This window comes from Sparus aurata, chromosome 24 (genome assembly GCF_900880675.1).
Source record: "Sparus aurata chromosome 24, fSpaAur1.1, whole genome shotgun sequence".
In the NCBI taxonomy this organism is placed as follows: Eukaryota; Metazoa; Chordata; class Actinopteri; order Spariformes; family Sparidae; genus Sparus; species Sparus aurata.
Window position 1 is genome coordinate 11,705,890 of NC_044210.1, and position 12,787 is coordinate 11,718,676.

Sequence of the window (12,787 nt, forward strand, 5' to 3'; positions counted from 1 at the left end):
GATTTTTTCTTCTCGAAGGGAAACTGTGCAGGATTACCAGATAGTAAGGGTTCGATCACACCACCGGTGCCCCCTGCTCTAGATTTTACCCATACGGCCTTTGGCGCACTTCTGACGCACCGTACAGGACGCGCGGGACTCAGCTGCCAACTTGCGCGCACAGAACAGCAACAAACCTGATATGGACTTGAGACTGTAAATCTACATTTTCTGAAACAGTACGCAGAATTAATAACATGTTGGATAACACACAGTAAATTACATAAGCAGTAGCAGCTTCATATCTTCTGTCTCTCATGGATTGTTTATATTGTTCATCCTGCTGGAGGATTATATCTCCCCAAATTTCAGATTTCACTACATCCGTCAGTTGAAGCTCCGCCCATATGAGGATAACGCTCGTCATAAATACTTTCACTTTTACGCTCAATGGCGGGAGTTATGTTTACAGTCTGCAGCAGAGATGGCGCACAGAACAGTTCTGCATTTACTTTGTACGTTTGGACTCTTTCAGAAAGGTAAGAAAGAGACGATACAGTCATTTTTATGCAGCTGTGAAACTTCTTGCTCTTAATCTGAAAGCACAGCTGTGAGACTGCTGACTGCTCTTTGTCTCTGTCAGTGTGAGATTTGCCGCCAAAAGGTTAATAATAATAATAATAATTCATTTAATTTATATAGCGCTTTTCAAGGACCCAAAGTCGCTGTCGCTGTCGTTGTCTGCTTCTCTTTCCTTAACTTACTCTTTCTCATTCATCGTGCACATATCAGTGTTTGTTCTCCAACATAATGTTACAAGATGCTCTTTTAATGCAGGAAGTCTTTTGAAGCTAAATGTCCTTCTGTGATCCTTCTTGTGAATATAAACACGTTCATTTAACAGTCTTTTTCTGGCTTCACACATGATAATTCATGTTTTAAGTCACATTTTTAAAGACAAAAAACACCACCCACAATCACAGTAATAGTTTTTCTCAATTGCTAAAACACAATTTCTGAAAACATTAAACGCAAAACCTCAGCTCCAAGCACTATTTACAAAACCTCTGACTCCTCTTGCAAAATGAAACTTTCGCCTCAAAACAGATTAAACTGTGCTCAAAACCAAACACTGCCCTCAATTCATAAACAAAGCGATCAGAATGATATACACTATCAAGCAGTCAGTAAACAATACACCAAAAAATTGAAAACACGTTGTTCAAAACATAGAGTTCTCAGGGAGAAATACATTTTTAATCTCAAAACAAATTTTGTAATTTTCCATCATTGTCTTTTGATGAATGAAAACTTTTTATTTTTATCCTCCTCCTCCTTGCACCCCTATTTTTACAGTACTGTACCCTGCATCTCACAAACTTGTCCTTTGTTTCTGTGATACTGTAATTCTTGTTCTTTGTTGATATGAACCTGTAACCAGTCAAAATCTATTGAGGAGTCAGTACTGTAAACAAATGGAAAGCACAATGTTCAGGGCCAGACAATGTGTTTAGTTTACAGTATGCAGCCTACAATGCACTGTACTACAGTGTACAACACAAAAATCAAAGGAGTAAACATGTGATCAATGTGCTTCTTCTTGTCTTTGGGCTGGGTCAGGCCAGAGCACTTCGTCCACATCACAAGCAATATTTTCCCTCCTGAGGCATCGGGGCTCTGAACTGGCATACATTGATTGTGTCACATGATTTGAAACAAGTGAAATCAATTTTGAATGGTTGTGTTTAATCAATGACATGTGTTCTCTATTTGTATTTGATTGTTGCCACTTGTGTTTACCAGTATGGATGACATGTGCATTAGTGTGCAGAATGTGTTTTGAGAATGAGAATGTGTTCAGAGTTCTGCTGAAAATTCTAAGTGAGATCTGCAAATTGTGTTTTACCATGTGAAACGGTTTAAGGTATTGACAAAAGACTGCACAATTAGCTAAATGAGTTCAGGCAACTGTGAACTTTGTTCAGCCAATGGATTTTAGTGTTTTAGCAACTGAGAAAAACTGTAGTAATCTGTCATGTCCTGCAGGTCTGACAGATCTGATACGAACACGGAGGACTGTGACTGCAGCTGTCGGAGAAGAAGCTGGTTTCAGGTGTGAGCTGCTGCAGTCTAAAGATGTTGTTCAGGTCACCTGGCAGAAAGTTTTACCTGACAGAGAGGAGGCACTTGCTTCTTACACTACTAGATTTGGTCAAAGAGTGAATCCTGCCTTTAAAGATAAAGTAGGGTTTACAGATGCTGGACTGCAGAACAGCTCCATCTTCATCAGAAACGTGACAGAGGAAGATGAAGGCTGCTATCTCTGTTTGTTCAACGCCGACCCTGAAGGTGCTCTCACTGGTGAAACCTGCCTCCAAGTCTACGGTAAGAACCAACCAACTTCACACAAAGCATGCTGCTGCATTGTGTCTTCATCCTCACCAATAACTACATTTAGTTCATGTGATATCTTTTGTGTTCAGAGCTGCATGAACCAGTTCTCCATGTGAGAGAATCAGGCTCTGAGGAGACAGTGGTGTCCTGCTCGGCCACAGGTCGACCTGCTCCCACAGTGACATTAACTGTCCTGAGAGACAACGTCCACTTTCCTGGAAACAGCTCCGTCAGTGTGAACAACACCAACGGTACAGTCACTGTCACCTCTACAGCTGTGCTGACTCGTCTCCATCACATGGACACAGAGGTTAGATGTGCAGTGCGAGTGCTCTCTGCTCCTCAGAAAGAGGAGGTCAGGATGATTCCTGCTGAAGTCAAACAGTCTGCTGAAGGTGAGAAACACTTCCACACACACTGATTAAGAGACTGATGAATACCTCACCGCTCATGTCTTTAAAAAAAATGAATAAATAATGTCTTTAATGAGGATTCTGGTTCTATATCACTAATTTTCCTTTGTTCTCAAAGGTTACTCTTGGATTATTCTTCTTCTTATGGTGTTCTCTGTGGAGGCCTTGTGTTGTGGTTCAGTCATCATCACAGTCCTGCAGGAACAAAAACTCAGGAACAGGTAACTTTAAACTTTCAGCTAAACATCTGTCTTGTTGGACATCTGACTCACAGTTAATATCATAGTAATTGATCGAGATCTTTTCAGAAAAAAAACTATAAATAAAACAAATTATAAATGTTGTTCAGCACTGACTTTTCTTCATTTCATGTCGTCCCTCAGAGACCCAGAGGAGGTCACGACCCCACAAAAACCAAATGGAAACACTGAGTAAGACAATTTATTCATTTTTACTTGTACACATTTATTATGATCTGCTTCTTTTCAACTTGATTTAGTCTTCACTCTATTTTGACTTTCCACAATTAAAATTGTATTTATTAATGAAGCCATGTGTGATGCACTGAACTCTTCATGGACCATCATGTGTTCATCAGCGTGTTCATTCTCATAACATTTGTTCACAGAGATTTAAAAGTTGACTGATGTCTTACTTTACTTTATGTGTTTTTCTGTCTGTTTTATGGCTCACTTTTCTCTCTGCTACTGTTTACTTGCTGCAGTCATGCAGAAACTGAACAATGTTTCGTTTTTATTTGAAGGAACAAAACACCTTTAATGCAGGAAGAGAACGAGCTGATGAGACTGCGGACGTCTACTGGAAAAATGAATGAGGGATTTCAACAAGAGGCATCAACTGAAAACTTGACTACCATAGTCAACGATGTAGTGACACAAAGTTCAGAGTTAGAGTGAATGCAACACAGTGCAACAATAAATGTTTTCTTCAGGCTGAATACCAGCGTTACAAGCTGATGTGTTTCAGTGATGGAGTTAAAAAGAAGGAAATGTCCTGTAGGAGGCAGTGATGTCAGAGACTGCAGCTGATATTGTCATCTGGAAAAGAGAGACGACACTAAATATCATGAGTCCAAGTTCCTCTGACCAAGTTATGTTACACAATTTAATGTTTTTCTTGAATAATGGATCTATAAAGGTGTCACATGAAGCATTTTTTATCTTATTCCCAAATGATGACCTGGATCATCGTTGACTGTAGAGCTTTAAGTATGTATAAAGTTTAAAGACATATTATCATCATCATATTATTAATTTTTTTGCACTTTAACGTTTGATGTGTGTCTTTATTCTTCTACCCTGACACATGTTAAAAACATTTACTGTATTGTTTTGCTTCCATCTGTTGTTCTCTGTCAAACACTTTATAATTAACCTGTGCAATATGTTTATGGACTTTCTTTGTAATGATATCATCTTTTAGATGAAATATTTTAAATGCTTTATCTTATGAATGTTTCTGTATATTTGTACATTTTGCACACCTTATTAAAATGTGATTTAAAGACAAAAAGTGTTTCTGTGTCTGCCTGATGTTTCTGTTGCCATGGATTATGTTGATCTTTCTAACTACATCTTGTATTGTGTCCACAGTGACAAACTCAGGATGTTTGAGGGGTGAGAAATAAAAAAGGCACCCTGAAGGGCATTTTTCAGTGTTATTTCAAACATGACTCTCTTCTATTAACTGTATGAACTATTGTAGTAATGTTTTAAAGTTTCACACCCATTGTGTATTCATTTTGATCACGCCCAGTGGTTCATATCTTCTGGTGGATTGGTCATATTGTTCCGCCCCACGTGTCAGATTTCACTACAACAGTCAGTTGTAGCTCCGCCCAATAACGTCTCTTTAACTGTAACTTTCACTTTCAAGCACATTTCGGCGCGAGATATGCCTGCAGTCTGCAGCAAAATGGCGTACAGAGCAGTTCTACATCTACTTTGTGCATTTGGACTCTTTCAGAAAGGTAAGAAAGAGACGATACAGTCATTTTTATACAGCTGTGAAACTTCTTGCTCTTAAACTGAAAGCACAGCTGTGAGACTGCTGACAGCTCTTTGTTTCTGCCAGAGTGAGACTTGCTGCCAAAACGTGGTCTGCATCTGTTTACTTAACCCCTTGACGCCTGAATTTATATGCAATTATGTTAAAAAAATAATTATTTGTGTTTTTGTTTTCAAGCAGAGTGGTAAATTAAGTGGAGATAATTAATTTGACTGTAGCACATAGAATAGTTATAAATTTGGGTATGGTGCAAGGGAACACATGCACTATCTCAGCTGCATTCTTAAGCGGTTTGAGGCGAATTCGCGACAGTAGGCGTTAAAGGGTTAACTTACTTACTCATTCATTCATTGTGCTCATATCAGTGTTTGTTGTCCAACATCATGTTACAAGATGCTCTTTTTATGTAGAACATGCAGGACGACTTTTGAAGCTGAATGTACTTCTGTGCTCCTCAGGGGTGCAGATCTGATGTCAGGATTGGGCGCTATACAAAAGTTGTTTTGTTTTTTTTTGCCCATATGCAACTCATACCATGCCACCATAAATCACAACTTCGTAGAGGCTCACCATATCATTCAGAAAGCACTGCACAGGGAATCATTTATTGTGCTTACCTTTCTTGTTTATTTGTCCTAAACAGCCAACAGTGCGTATCACTGCTTACTTAACTGTTATATTAGTAAATCATAATTTTAAGGCTCTCAGGCATGTAATGTCTACCCGTGTTCTCATCTTTCGCCTCCCTCCAACCCTCCCAGATCCCCGATTCTTCTCACCATCTTCCTTTTCTCCCAGTGTATGGGACTACTTTATGCATGACGAATTGATATGGAGGAGTATCAAAATATGAGGCCCCAACCAAGTTGTGTAAATTAACTGATCAGGTTTTTAATGATGATGATTTAATGATCAAGTCTGAAAATACATTTGTTCAATTTTGAATAATTTATGGTATTTTTATTGGGGGGGACAATTCATGTTTTTCAGAAACTAGTGCATTGCCTGTAGGAAGCATGTATTCCTATAGAAAAGTGGGAGGTTAAGTAGCGTTTTCATGGATGGCCAAATGAGGCTGTGTTTGAAGGTGGGACGTCAGGGATATAATTGGCCGTTTTTTTATTTTGACATACTGTATGAACACAATGGACCTAAATCACAAAAAACATAAGATCAGGGTAGAAAAAGTTCGATTTTTACTGTGAAAACCACAAATATGTTTAACAAACCATTTTTATTACTTCTAATGCAAAAATAAATTGTCTGCTAAATTTGTGCATAAGTTTTTAAATTTTTCAAAATTATATGTAACTATTTACATTTAAATGCAGGCAATGCCTCAGGCTCAGGCCTCCCTCAGCTCTCGTGCCTGCTCCACATTCAGCAGTCTCCTCGTTGTTCTAACTCACAACACAAAAAAACGACTTAACTACACACTAAACACACGACACCAAACACTACATAACACACTAACTATACACTCCAAACATGCTATATGTCACAAATCTCTCAACTCTAAAAACTCGCTGTCTCTGTCACCGTCACTGCTGCTGTCACTCTTCCCCCTGTTCCTCAGCAACCAAATCACGTGTTTAGCCATATAATTTTATGTTTGGTTGGTGCAGCGCCTTTTTCCACCAATAACAACGTGTTTTTTTGCTTGCAAACACTTGCTGCTTGTGGACACTTTTGTGAGAAAAGCCTGTTTTTACCGTTTCTAACTGCACCAGACACAAAGCAAACGTGACAGCGATGTTCGCGAAAAAGCGTGGCGGACATTATTTATCATAAATCTGGTTTTGGACGCGTCTGTGCATCAGTCGACTCAGGTGGTGGGCCGTGTGGGTGGGCTAGCAGCTAGCTCCACACGAACATCCACAGATTCCGATTCCAGTCTGTTGTCCTCGCGTATCCGGATCCCCTCAGACCGGAACAGACTCGGTCCGGACTTGTTCAGTCTCATTAATCCACAACAGTCAGTTTAGATACACAGAATGAGACTGAACCACCGGTAAAATCCCGGTCCGGCTCGCCCCGCTTCAGGTATTAATCCGCTTGTTTTTTAAGGTGTGTTGTGGGGATGAGCTCTGCAGTGATTGGCTCTGGTGCGCACATGGCTATGGTGGCTATGGTTGACAATGCTAGCGGAATTGTTAAATCATTTATGAAATCATTTATCAACGGTATCATTGTAGTCCAAACAAATCCGACAATGGATACCCTTAAACCATGCAGCAGCCATGTTGAAAATCTCAAGTCAGTCTGATCCTGATCTGCAGAGATATTTGAGACACACACACACAGACAGACAGAGATTCCTTGCTTTTATAGAGAGATTGGGGGAGACATGTCCCCCTTGTCCCCCCCTGGGATCTGCACCCATGGTGCTCCTTGTTGTGATGCTCATTTAACAGTCTTTTTCTGGCTTCACACATGACTTATATTTCATGTTTTATGTCACATTTCTAAAGACAAAAACCACCAACCATAATCACAGTACTAATAATCTGTCATGTCCTGCAGGTCTGACAGATCTGATACGAACACGGAGGACTGTGATGGCAGCTGCTGGAGAAGAAGCTGGTTTCAGGTGTGAGCTGCTGCAGTCTAAAGATGTTGTTCAGGTCACCTGGCACAAAGTTTTACCTGACAGAGAGGAAACACTTGCTGCTTACACTAGTAGATATGGTCAAAGAGTGAATCCTGCCTTTAAAGATAAAGTAGGGTTTACAGATGCTGGACTGCAGAACAGCTCCATCTTCATCAGAAACGTGACAGAGGAAGATGAAGGCTGCTATCTCTGTTTGTTCAACATTGATCCTGGTGATGATCTAAAGGCTACAACCTGCCTACAAGTCTACGGTAAAGTAAAGTCATTTCTGTTGTACAATACAAAGAACACTACATGCAGAGAATTATGACTTTAATCATTTTCACTGTTCATTATGTTCATCTCACCATACGGGACAGAAAGTGTTAAATCATATGTTGATGTTTTTGCTTCGACATCATGAATGTGACATTTTTACATATCTTTTGTGTTCAGAGCTGCATGAACCCGTTCTCCATGTGAGAGAATCAGGCCACAGGTCGACCTGCTCCCACAGTGACATTAACTGTCCTGAGAGACAACGTCCACTTTCCTGGAAACAGCTCCGTCAGTGTGAACAACACCAACGGTACAGTCACTGTCACCTCTACAGCTGTGCTGACTCGTCTCCATCACATGGACACAGAGGTTAGATGTGCAGTGCGAGTGCTCTCTGCTCCTCAGAAAGAGGAGGTCAGGATGATTCCTGCTGAAGTCAAACAGTCTGCTGAAGGTGAGGAACACTTCCACACACACTGATTTATAGAATGATGACAACTTTAAACTCATGTCTTCTGTTTATCTGACAGGTTTCCAAGAGGATTCTGGGAACAAGAACATCACTACATTGTTTGTGGTGCTGGTCGTCTGTTGTGTTGCAGCAGCAGCAGTCATCACAGTCCTGCTGATACGAAGACATGTGAACAGGTAATTCTTAACTTCAACTCATCATTTGTCTCATTTAATTTGGTAATGATTGACTTGACCTTTTCAACCACACCAGTAAGTAGAAGATTTATATATTTTTGTTCACCATTGACTTTTCTTCATCCTTCAGTCGGAGACTCTGAGGAGCTAATGACACCACGAGAAACAACTGCACACACTCGAGAGTAAGATCCTTTATTGATTCTCACTTGTAAATTATTTTTTCTTGCTTCAGACTGATGAAATTGACTCATATGTTGTTTTTCACTGAAGGATCAGAACACATTTGATGCATTAAGATAACGAGAACTTAAGGCAACAATCAGCTGAGAAAGGTAAAGTAAGTGACAGCCCAGAACCATCGACCGGCACTCGCCAACAACTATTTGGTGACACAAAGTGACCCACAAGACTGATGGCAGAAGGAAAACTGGCCTGAAATAGACCTGTGTAAGATCACTGAAACATTTGGCATGTGGATTTCTCTTTTTTAAGTGACTTTACACTCTAACAAGTGTTTTGTAACTAGGGCTGTCAGGCGATTAAAAAAGTTAATCTAAAGGTACACCAATAAAGAATTCAAATTCTAGGACATTACAAAATTGTATTGCAGGACTAATCTATTGAATACACTAAGAAGAGAAGAGAAGAGAAGAAGAAATCCACATTTTATTGGTGAAGTGCGTTTCATAAATGAAATTTAGAAGAAAATGGTTAAGCACATCCCAGCAAACCAATAAGGCCAGGTGCATTATTCAAAAATGCAATACAAATACACTTATATAAATAAAATTTAGAAATAAATTAAGGCTGAATCTCAAATAGGCACTTAAGTAGACTCTTTATCCCAACGTGTTTAGCGTTTAAATGATAAGTCAAGCCGGAGCAGCTTCGGTGATAGGCGAATTCTTTTTTTACAAAAGCTACAAATCACCGCGTTCTTGTTGATAGTCCCATCTTCGTTCTTTTTATAAATAAACTTGCCGTTCAAAGGCCCTATAATGATGTGCTCGCCTCCTCCCCTGACTCGTGTCCAGGGTGTGTTGTAACCCTGCTTTGACTAGCAACGCAGGTGGGAAGTGACGAATACGTCCAGACAAGTTCCTCTGTGCTACCGTCATAGACATATTAGAGTTTAGATTCACTGCCCCCGTAACTCTGAGTCTGGACCCCCCTGTGGCCCCCCCGACAGGGAGTCTGCATCAATAATACTATGACAGATTTCTTGCAATGATTTTGTTCTGAAGGGAAAGGCAGAAATAAAGTGTCTCAGCAGTTTACTACCCAATCAAAATTGCTGAAATTGTAAACACTGCTTTGTCTGAATGAGAGATTTATCCTTTTTTCCGGGTTGTATGTGCCCCCTAACAAAAAAGCCGGCCCCAACCTGGCCCCCTTATGAAAACTGGTCTAGAACCGCCACTGTGTGTGTGGGTGTTTTTTTAATAACTCAAAATAATGACTGTATTTCCAGCTAGAAAACGCGGATCTCTCTCCTCCTTCCAAGATGCTTGCGTCGCTGCGCGGTGTTACACGTGAGTGAGTGTCCTCGTGCTGAAAACGTGACTTCTCGCGCACGAGACGTCACTCCTCGAGACACAAGAAGAAAGCAAAATATATATTTTTACAAAGGAAAATGACAAAAATAATAGTAACGCACAGTGTCTTGAATTAGCAGCTTTAATCTGATTACTGGTTTGGAAATATTACCAAATTAGATTACTCATTACTTAAAAAAAAGTGGTCAGATTAGAGTAACGCGTTACCGGCGTCACTGATTGTAAGTGCAACAAGGAGCTTGAGAACGTCAGTTATAACAACCCACGTATTTAAAAAATGTCGGGTTTAAACAGTGCCGGATTTAGCAATTTGGGGGCCCAAGGCGAAGGTATGTATGGGGGCCCTAAACCCTGCATACACTTCTTTACTCCAAAATGAAGACAGAGAACGAAGACAAGCTAATAGTACACAGGTTAATAGTTACCCATGATGGACAATAAGAAAACGACTGTCCTTGCAAAAATTCCAGGTTAACCAGCACTGTTTATTTCTAAAAGTCGGCAACAAAAGCACATAACACAGTCCCCTGATTCACTGTAGATAAGCCACGTCCTATTAAGCTTCTCCCTGTTTTTCATTTGGATGTAGTAGTTATTACTACACTGCATGAAAAGTGGGATTTTCGTCCCCGTAAACGCCTGGAAATCTCCCTAATTTTCGGCACTTCATCTGAGCCACATACTGGAGTAAAGGAACCATGACGTATGTGGAGCTCCCAGAGGTGCAAATGGCTCCAATTTGCATATGAATAGCAGCGAAACCAGAGAATGTGTGGGCTGGCTTGAATATCTTCACTCAGTATTGGATGAAACCACTACTCATAAACAAGCAAAATCACTCGTGATTGGTCACCCTGGGCCATTATAAATGTAAACCCCAGTAAGAATAAATAAATAAAAAATATATGTTCATTTATATTTATGATATAATCAAGGACATGAATGAATTAATTGAGGAAAGGAACATTTGCCAGGAAGGTGTTGTTTATTCAAAGAAAGAGTTTTATTAGCACAAACACAATCACACCACAACTATGTACAAAGCATAATCTGCCCACACAACAAACGGGAAGCTCACGAGAAGCCCAAAATCCTGCAGCACCGCGAAGTGTCTGTTATGCAGACGTCTGTGGTGCTGCTCTGTACTTCGGAATCGCCTCTCGTGTGACTGCAGTGTGGCGCAGAGCTCGGTCAGCTCCCGGCTGCGAAAGGACGGAGGTCGCACAATCCATCCAGACACCCCGCCATCTTGTGCCGTCTTCCTCCTCAGACATCAGGTCCATGGTGGCGCACTTCGAAAGGTCCACCTCATCCTCACCTAGCACTCTGTCTCGCTTCCAGCAGCTGTAAAAACAATCAATAAAGACGATCAGTACTGCGCGATGCACTGCGTATGGATACAGCACATCTATTATTTAATAGAATAATAGTCACATTGACCAAAAACGGATCTAATCTAATAATGTCTTACAGGCAGCTGGAAAACAATTAAAAATACTGGTATGAATAAAGAAACTAAAGTCACAGTAAAATTAAACTAGGGAGAAAACAGTTACTTACACACAATGGCGTCATTATCGGCATCATGTTAATCTGGACTTGCAGACATAGCTCCGAGCTAACAGGAGGTCACGGCTTTGTTGTGAGGCGAGGTTAGTCTGTGAAAACAAAATGCTGGCAGCGATAAACCTCCGTGTCCCTCTGCGGCAGCGAAGCTCCATCCGTTGGCGACACTCTCCGTGACGACGGGGCAAATCTCCTCCCGTCCGCGCAGGCCTCCTCTCGACAATGGCCGTGCCGCTAGCCTAGCTCCTGCTAGCTAGCTTAGCCGAACTTGCTTCGTGTCCAATAAAACACAAACACTTCGACTGCGATGGAGAGTCCAACTCACACACTCACAGCACGTCGTCCGACAACAGTTCACAGTCTGTTAGTGATAAAACACGACACTGATGGCACACACAGTCCACTGTCAGCTGCTCGACGCCATTAACTCTCCTCTCCTTCTTCCTCGTCACTCACGCTCCTGTCTACCCGGAAGTGTAAAAACTCTTAAAGGTCATGAACTCTCACACGCTATAAGAATTACTTTTCAACTTCTTTTAAAACATTCAGAACCCATGATATTATAGAAATACTTATACATTTTAACAGTTATCTCAAAATATTTTATGCAAATTTTAACTTCTTAACAACTGGTGTTTTATCTTTAACTTGTTCCCAGGAGAGCGAGAGAGAGAGAAAACAAGAATAAAAAACCTTTTTTACATAACATTGGCCATTGCTAATGACATACACAGTAATTAATCTAGCATACTTTCATTCAATAAATCAATTCAAGCTAAAATATAAGGGTCTATAATTAGGCAATACTGAGCCTCATCTATTTATACCAGAGATTTTCTTAAAATGAAGTTAACACTTTTAGAAAAAGGTCACCTGGGGTAAAAACTCCCCCTGCTACCCTGATTTGCATTTGTATAGCTCACAGCATTTTCATTTACATGTTAAAGCCTCCTCTAGAATCAGGGGGAGGGGGGTCATCGGGGGACAACTGCCAAGCAAGGCCCACGTCAATTTCTGACAATTCACGGCAGTTTTCGGTGTTGCCTGCAAATAGCCGCGTGCAGTCGCAAACCTGAAATTCCACGTCAATCTACAGTGCCGCATACTGACGAAAATCCCACTTTTCATGCAGTGTAGTAAATCTCCGACCCTCATGATTTTTGGGGAATTCCACACTAATTTGTATGGGACCTTTGCGAACACTGGAACATCGCTCCTCAGCCGTGAGCTTCTTAGGCCAGAGAGCCGGGTCACCTGTTAGTAAGTCTAGAGTGCTTTGGTTGGTGGCAGCAGGATTAGCACAGCTAGGGCTAGGGCTATAACTGGCAGAA

The 12,787-nt window shown here is 40.8% G+C and overlaps 2 protein-coding genes across 4 annotated transcripts in view; both read left to right on the top strand.

The window, feature by feature from the left end:
* Positions 1-224: 224 nt before the first annotated feature.
* On the top strand, positions 225-4,233 carry LOC115576579 (OX-2 membrane glycoprotein-like). Of its 2 annotated transcripts, none has more exons than XM_030409106.1 (6): positions 225-518; positions 2,026-2,364; positions 2,463-2,768; positions 2,905-3,007; positions 3,158-3,217; positions 3,550-4,233. In XM_030409106.1, exons 1-6 carry the CDS (start codon positions 464-466, stop codon positions 3,701-3,703), a joined length of 1,017 nt encoding a protein of 338 aa, XP_030264966.1. In that variant the 5' UTR covers positions 225-463; the 3' UTR covers positions 3,704-4,233. The 2 variants fall into 2 exon arrangements, with proteins under 2 accessions (XP_030264966.1, XP_030264967.1); XM_030409107.1 differs by having other exon boundaries at positions 3,170-3,217.
* Positions 4,234-4,684: 451 nt separating this feature from the next.
* LOC115576575 (OX-2 membrane glycoprotein-like) overlaps positions 4,685-12,787 on the top strand; it is a 65,720-nt gene continuing 57,617 nt past the window's right edge. For both annotated transcript variants that reach the window (XM_030409100.1, XM_030409101.1), the window contains exon 1: positions 4,685-4,776. In XM_030409100.1, the coding sequence (XP_030264960.1) occupies positions 4,701-4,776 (76 nt within the window). In that variant the 5' untranslated portion in view covers positions 4,685-4,700. The remainder of the gene's footprint in view (positions 4,777-12,787) is intronic.

Coding starts and splice junctions, on each gene's coding strand:
- LOC115576579 (XM_030409106.1), top strand. CDS start 464: ATGGCGCACAGAACAGTTCTGCATTTACTTTGTACGTTTGGACTCTTT. Junction 3,008..3,157: donor GAACAAAAACTCAGGAACAG/GTAACTTTAAAC, acceptor TCTTCATTTCAT/GTCGTCCCTCAGAGACCCAG. Junction 3,218..3,549: donor AAACCAAATGGAAACACTGA/GTAAGACAATTT, acceptor TTTTATTTGAAG/GAACAAAACACCTTTAATGC.